At 42.2% G+C, this 7,346-nt stretch overlaps 1 protein-coding gene across 1 annotated transcript; it reads left to right on the top strand.

Moving 5' to 3' along the window:
• On the top strand, positions 1–2,865 carry LOC149017057 (E3 ubiquitin-protein ligase WAV3-like). Its single transcript, XM_089151357.1, is given in 3 exon segments — positions 1–868; positions 1,018–2,172; positions 2,175–2,865. Coding segments are annotated over 3 exon segments (2,205 nt in total). The 5' UTR covers positions 1–463; the 3' UTR covers positions 2,820–2,865.
• Positions 2,866–7,346: the final 4,481 nt, after the last annotated feature.

The raw sequence follows: 7,346 nt of genomic DNA, 5'->3' as shown, positions 1-7,346 counted from the left end.
GTATATACATACATGATAACCATATACGGCTCAGAGAGAAAAGGGGAGCTATCGTTGCAACAACCGATCTCAAGAGAGAGTCTTTTAATTTAGGCAGAACTAAAGCTCTCTTTTGTTGCTGCATTCGTCTTTTTGGGTCCATTGACAGAGCAATGGTGGAAGCGAAGCAAAGAGAGAAAGGCAAGCAGAAAAGGATAATGAGAAAACAATTGTAAAGGAAAAAAAAGGAAAAAAAGAAAGGCATCCCTCACAAGTTGCATCTAATCCTCTTATTGTCTCTTCTTTTTCGATCAACCTCTTTACACCCGATCCTGCTATTTTGTCTTCCGTGGCAACACTGCAAGTACAACCAAGACACAGTTTTCCCTTCCAACATCCAAGAAACAAACAAGGGTAGAAAGAGATATAGAGGAAGAAGACGCACAGAAGCAAAACTGGTATTTCTTTCAAAAGGTATACCAAAATGGGCACTGGTTGGCGTAGAGCGTTCTGCTCATCCATCTCTAGAGACCGAGAAAGCGCCACTGCGGAGAAGCATAAAAGCAGTTGCAGCCCCAGTTCCCACCAAATTAACCGCTCCAAATTGGGTGGTTTTGTCTCGCCTCGCTTGCAGTGTAATCCAGGATCAAGCCCAAGCTTGCTTTGCAGAACTACGACCGTTACATCTCCGACTTACTCTGTTCACGACACCCCTAGGCCCCAATGCAAGACGACCTCAGTGACTACTAGTTCTGGTGGTGTCGCTGCTGCTGCCTCAGCAGCGTCGACAAGCCTCAGATTTTCCAAGACTTCGAATCCATCGTCTCCCAGATCGCCTTTGAGGTTTTCTCACTTTTCCCTCCTCAAGGCTAGCTTACGACTCTCCAGGGTAGGAATTATTGCTGTAATCCTCTCTATTCCTAGCTTTCCTATTGTACGATAGAAGAGGTAGTTGGTTTTTGGGAATGCTTTGACGAATGATGATGGAATTGACTGGTTTTTCTTTTGTTCCTTTTTTATGGTTTGGAAAATTTCCAGAGTAGCTGCGGAATATGTCTACAGAGCATGAAGACGAGGCAAGGAACGGCCATATTCACGGCGGAATGCTCTCACGCTTTCCACTTTCCGTGTATTGCTGCTCACGTTAAGAAACACAGCAATCTCGTCTGCCCTGTCTGCAATACTAACTGGAAGGAAGTTCCTTTATTGGCGATCCACAAAAACCCAGTACAAGAGACTGAACAAGACAAGGAAGAGAAGAGTAACGAAACAGAGCCGCCTTGTTCAGTTCGAGATTTGAAGATGAAAAAAGACGACCAGCAGCAATTTAAACCATCGGATCCTAGAGTTTATGACGATGACGAGCCGCTGTTCGTCCCTATACCAGAGGCGAACGAGGATGAAATCGAGGAGTTCCAAGGGTTCTTCGTGAATCCCAACTCTTACTCAACAATCAAGAGAACCGCCAACGACGGCTCTGCAAACGGCAGAGATTTAAGTAATGTGGACGTGAAGTTGCTTCCGGAGGCAGCAGTGGTCTCCGTCTGCCGGAGCCATGAGACTTACGTTGTAGCACTGAAGCTGAAGGCTCCTCGACTGGCAGAGCGCGTCGATCCCTCTCGTCGCGCTCCGATTGATCTGGTCACAGTACTCGATGTCAGTGGAAGCATGAGCGGCGCAAAACTGTATATGCTCAAACGAGCCATGCGGCTTGTTATATCGTCGCTTGGGTCATCGGATCGGCTCTCCATCGTCGCATTCTCAGCGTTCTCCAAGAGATTGCTGCCGTTGAAGAGAATGACTGCACAGGGCCAGCGGTCGGCGCGGCGCATTATCGACCGGCTCGTCTGTAGTCAGGGTAACTGCGTTGGTGACGCTTTGAGGAAAGCCGCAAAGGTGTTGGAGGATCGGCGGGAGAGAAATTCCGTTGCCAGCATCATGCTCTTATCGGATGGCCAGGAAGAACGAGTGTCGCCCAAAGCCAAGTCAGCGGATCGACGGTTTACGTATTCTAAATTGACCACCACACGATTCGCACATCTGGAGATCCCAGTGCGCGCATTCGGCTTTCACGAGTCAGCCGAGGACGCCTTCGCCAAATGCGTGGGTGGTTTGTTAAGTGTGGTGATGCAGGATCTACAGCTCCAGATAGGCATCAGTTCCAGTTCCAGTTCCAGTTCCGTTCCCGTTCAGTTCCGGCGGAAATAGTTGCCGTATATTCCTGCGGTGGCGGACCGCCTACGGCGCTGGGTTCTGGAACAGTGCGGCTTGGGGACCTGTATGCGGAGGAAGAGAGGGATTTTCTGGTGGAGCTGAAAGTTCCAGTTACGGCTGTTGGGGCCCATCAGGTGATGTCATTGAAAAGCTGTTATAGGGACCCTTCATGTAAAGAATTGGTGTACGGGAAGGAGCAAGCGTTGGTGGTGCCAATGCCACAAGCTATACGGTTATCTGAACCCAAAATCGAACGGCTGAAAAATCTGTTCGTGACGACGAAGGCTATATCAGAAGCCAGGCGATTTATAGAGCATAACGATCTTTCGAGTGCTCACCGCATGCTCTCTTCGTCACGTGCGTTGCTGATGCAGTCGAGCTCCATTTCCGCCGACGAGTGCCTTCGGGGCCTGGAAGCTGAGTTGGCGGAGCTGCACTGGCGAAAGCAACTTCAACGTGAACACGACAATCAGAATCAACGGCGGAAATCCTCGGATGAGAATGAGGAGCCGCTGACGCCAACGTCGGCTTGGAGAGCAGCGGAGCGGCTTGCGAAGGTGGCAATAATGAGGAAGTCGTTGAATAGAGTCGGCGATTTACACGGCTTCGAGAACGCAAGATTCTAATATTGTAATCAATTGTGGATATTTTAGCCAAGGCAAAAAAAGGGAAGGAATGTCTAAGGGCAGAAATGGGTGATAGAGTGGACCCATGGGCCGGCCCATCATTACAGACAAGTAGTACCCGACGGATCAGCCCTTTTAACGGAAAAGATGGAGAAAAAGAAAAGAGATGCCCTATATAATTTAATTGATTGCAGAAAGGGTGGTCTAGAGATTGGGCCCACCTGACCTCTCTTTGTTTCCCTTTCATGTTTCTTTTCCCATATCCAAATTGATGAAGCAAAATCCATCTCAGATGAATTGGGGGAAGCAGTGTGCAACAGAAGAAGCAATTGTAATTGAAAAAAAAGATTAAATAATAATGGAAGAATTCTTAGAATAACATTGTGTGGTGTGGATGGAGGAATTGTTCAACGTCAATTATGTAAATGAGTTGTGAATTGTTTCTAGATGGCTAGATGAGTGTGAATTTTCATGTAATGTGCATTTGAACTAGATGCCATTGGTGTATTCGTATTGATGCATTTCGTCGTACGTCTTTTATACAATGAACAAAACAGAGCAATTCCGTTGTATGTTCAATAGAGAATTTCAAGTACGTAGTTCAGTACTTATGATCGATTTAGACAAATTGAACAAATATATTAAATTAGAATTAACCTAAATTGAACTAAGTGGAGCTGGTATTACTGCTTTAAAATCCTAAATCGCAGAAACACTCTTCAAACAACCTGCAAATTCTAGAGGAAAAATATTAATGTTTCGTGAATTTGACACTTGTCTAATCTGGGTATTATCTTTCGACTAAGAGTTCAACAAAAAAAAGAAAAGAGTATATAGATTTGTGGAACTGTGATGTTGTTTGTGTTGTCATATTTACTCATACAATCCATGGCAGTTCTGTTGCAGGCTTTATGAAGGGAGAATAGCTCAAGGACCAAACCACTTAGAGGGACACGGATAATTTTTAAGGTAAAATCAACTTTTTCATCCCTTTGTCTTTTAACTTTTTAAGGTATTTTATATTCTAAATCCCAGTAAGAATGAATGCCTCCATTAGTGACCATCAAACATGCTTCTCTTCTCTGTCCTCAGTGGTGGCAGAGGAAGCGATACAATATATTTCTCATAAAATAAACTTTGAAGACAACGATCTCGATCGATGAACTAATTCATTAAATCTAATTCGTGGTTTTCTAATGTTGTGTCACTAGAACATGATCACTGTCAAAGACATCCTCCTCTGCTGGATAACCAAGTTTGAACAAGTGTATTCTTCCGAGCATGATACATTTCTTGAGATTTTAATTTATAAAAGTCAAGGATCAGGCTTCTTTTCCATGGCAAGTGTTCGTGAGCTCGAATTCTCTATCTTTTGGGCAGATAATTGTATTTCATTAACGCTTCTTCATTACACATTTATATATGAAAGATAAAATAGATTTCTAAATATTTACAAAGTAAACCATAAAAGCTCAGAAGTGGACCCACTCTTAGATATATGGTAAACAACATCCTTCCAAAGTTCAACCGGCATAGTTTTATTTCAGATGTAAGCAAACAGGAAATGCAATGCATGGGTCTTGCATCTTTACAGAAGAGGCTACTTAAAGACATCTTCATCAAAGATGACTTTGACATAAGTGACCATCATAGAGGGAAAAAAGTGATTAAAAAAAGGCTATACAAAGAGAATGTTCTTCTTGTACTTGATAATGTGGACAACAAAGAACAAGTAGCTGCGTTGGCTGGAGAGTTCAATTGGTTTGGTCCAAGGAGCAAAGTCATAATAACTACAAGAGACGAATATTTCTTAAAGGTGGCTAAAATTGCCAACGAGAACATCTATTGGCCTATAGAGCTGGACAATGAGGAATCTCTACAGCTATTTAGTTTGCATGCTTTTTCGATGAAAGCACCTCCTACAGAATATACGAAGCTTTCCCGTGACGTAACACATTATTCTAGAGGATTGCCTTCAACTCTAGAGGTTTTGGGATCTCACTTGTCCGACATAAGAAACAGAGAAGAGTGGAATAGTACGCTACGAAAATTGAGATCAGGTAAAGTTTCTATCTCCAATCTTGCATCTTTACGTACAAAAAGAAGGAATAATTCCCTTGGTCGGCATCCACCAAGTTATGGAAACATGGGAAATAACAGCATTGTTGCTAAAGCATCTAGAGTCTTCAAAGGATACATGTTGGATCGAAATGCCTCTGCAACCTTGCAGGAGAAGATTGGTAATGAGCATTTCACACTTTCATGGATTTGTCAAGCTGCAATATCTAAATTCACCAAAAACCCAATGGGCTCCGAGGTGATCCGTAGAGCTGGTAAGCGATTCAGAATATCAGAGATCCAAGCTGCAACAAATGATTTTGATAAATCATTGGTGATTGGATCTGGTGGCTTTGGATATGTTTACAAGGGTAAACTTGATGATGGCACTGTGGCAGCATTCAAGCGCAGGAGTCGGCAGTCTGCACAAGGTCAAGAGGAATTTGAAAGAGAGATGTTTGTGTATGAGCATATGGAAAATGGGAGTCTCAGCAATGAAAACTTGGTTTCCATAATTGGGTTCTGCGAGGAAAACAATGAGCTGATTATAATGTATGAGCATCTGGCACATGGGAGTCTCAGGAATCATCTGTGTGAGAGTGTTTACCGACCATTGACATGGAAGCAAAGATTAGAGATTTGTGTAGGTGCTGCCCGTGGGCTACACTGCCTCCACTCATTTGGAGAATGTGGTATAGTTCATAGGGATATTAAGACACGCAACATATTATTGGGTGAGAACCTTGTACCAAAGATTGCGGATTTTGGATTATCAAGAACAGGTCCTGCACTAGAATGTACCCATCATGTTAGTACCGTTGTAGCGGGAACCATGGGATATTTAGCTCCAGAATACTTGTCCTATGGACACTAGAGTTCAAAAACTGATGTTTTCTCTTTTGGTGTAGTTATGTTTGAGGTTGTTTGAGGTCGATCAACATTTGATAGAAATCTACTAGAAGATCAGCGCAACCTAACAAAATGGGCACTTCGGGGTGAAAGACAAAGATCACTTGAGACCATTGTGGACCCACGACTTGAAGGAAACTACTCACTAGAATCATTAAATAGATTCTTTGATATTGCACGGAAATGCCTTCAATGTTACTGGAGCGTCTACGGATCTGAGTCAACAGTGTCTGTGCCCAAGTCTGATTTTAATTCTAATCCAGATTCTACATCCGAAAAAAAGTGGAAGAATCGACCCACAATGAGTGATGTGTTACGAGATTTGGTGTACGTCTTGCAACTGCAGGAAGCTTCGTTAAGAAATGGTGGGGAAGAAAGCTTTGAGTTTGAGATTTGAAGGATCGGAACCAGATCGGACTTGGATGGATATGAAGATTTTGGTTGGGAATTGGTTCCGAAATATTAAGGGAGAATCCTAATATTCTTGTATGCCACTTGGCAGTTTTCTATTGGTCTTCAATATTGTATTTTATCTATAAATAGCAGTAAAGCGCCAATGGAGGGTTAGTGGAGTGGTTGAGAACCTCACATCTCAATGGAGAGGTTGTGGGTTCAAACCTTGCCGGCGACAATATGTAATATCCCCATCCCCATTTCACTATATATAAAACTCCTTCATTATATATGTGTATATATATAAATAGCAGTAAAGTAAATTTTAGATTTAAGTTTGAATCTGAAGATTATCACATGGTATCATTGAGCCGGTTTGGTCAACTTGGGTTCTTCGACCCAGTCTTTGGTTTTTCGGTTTCTTTTCTTCTTTTCTTGCTTTTCTCGTGATTTCAAGAATTGGTTTCAAGGGTTTGATGTTCTCTACGTTTTGAGGGTTTGGTTTCTTGCGGCAACTTGTTGCAGTTTTTCATGGCAATGGATTCTTCTTCCTCCAATGTTTCATCGTCTTCTCTCCCATTCTCCGCTATTCATCACTTCTTGCCTATCAAGTTATCTTCATCTAATTGCATAGTTTGGAGATCTCAGTTTCTTCCTCTTTTGCACAGTTTAGGTTTGATGAGTTTGGTTGATGGCGCCTCTGTTCCTCCATCATAAATTAGTCCTGATTGGAAATTGGGTTTTCTTTAAAATATGTTGCTTATGTTTTGGATTACACTCAAAGGTGGAAGGATTGAAGAATATTAAAGAAGAAATAAGAATCAGAATATATCACGTGATCCAAACTATGCAGGGTTTTAGGGTTTTGCTCCCCCGTTCACATACGTGCCCCCTAAGCCCTAAAATACTTGCTAAACAATTATTACAAGATTTCTTAGTTGATAATAACAGACTTCGCTTAGTAAAGAAGTAAGGGTGTGTGGTATATATAATAATCTTCACCCCTTAATATGAAGCTATAAATTCATCTCTCTTTCCTACCACACAAAAAAAGGTAGATTATATTTACACTCTTCTATTTCTGCAGTCAAAAGTGAAGCCCTATGGGTATATAACACTATCTTTAAAGATGTAGTTGAGGTACACATAAAAAATGCTATCAAACCT

The sequence above is a fragment of the Hakea prostrata genome, chromosome 4 (assembly GCF_041222555.1).
Source record: "Hakea prostrata isolate BN-2017 chromosome 4, UWA_Hpros_2, whole genome shotgun sequence".
Taxonomy (NCBI): Eukaryota; Viridiplantae; Streptophyta; class Magnoliopsida; order Proteales; family Proteaceae; genus Hakea; species Hakea prostrata.
This window is presented reverse-complemented; position numbering and strand designations above follow the sequence as displayed.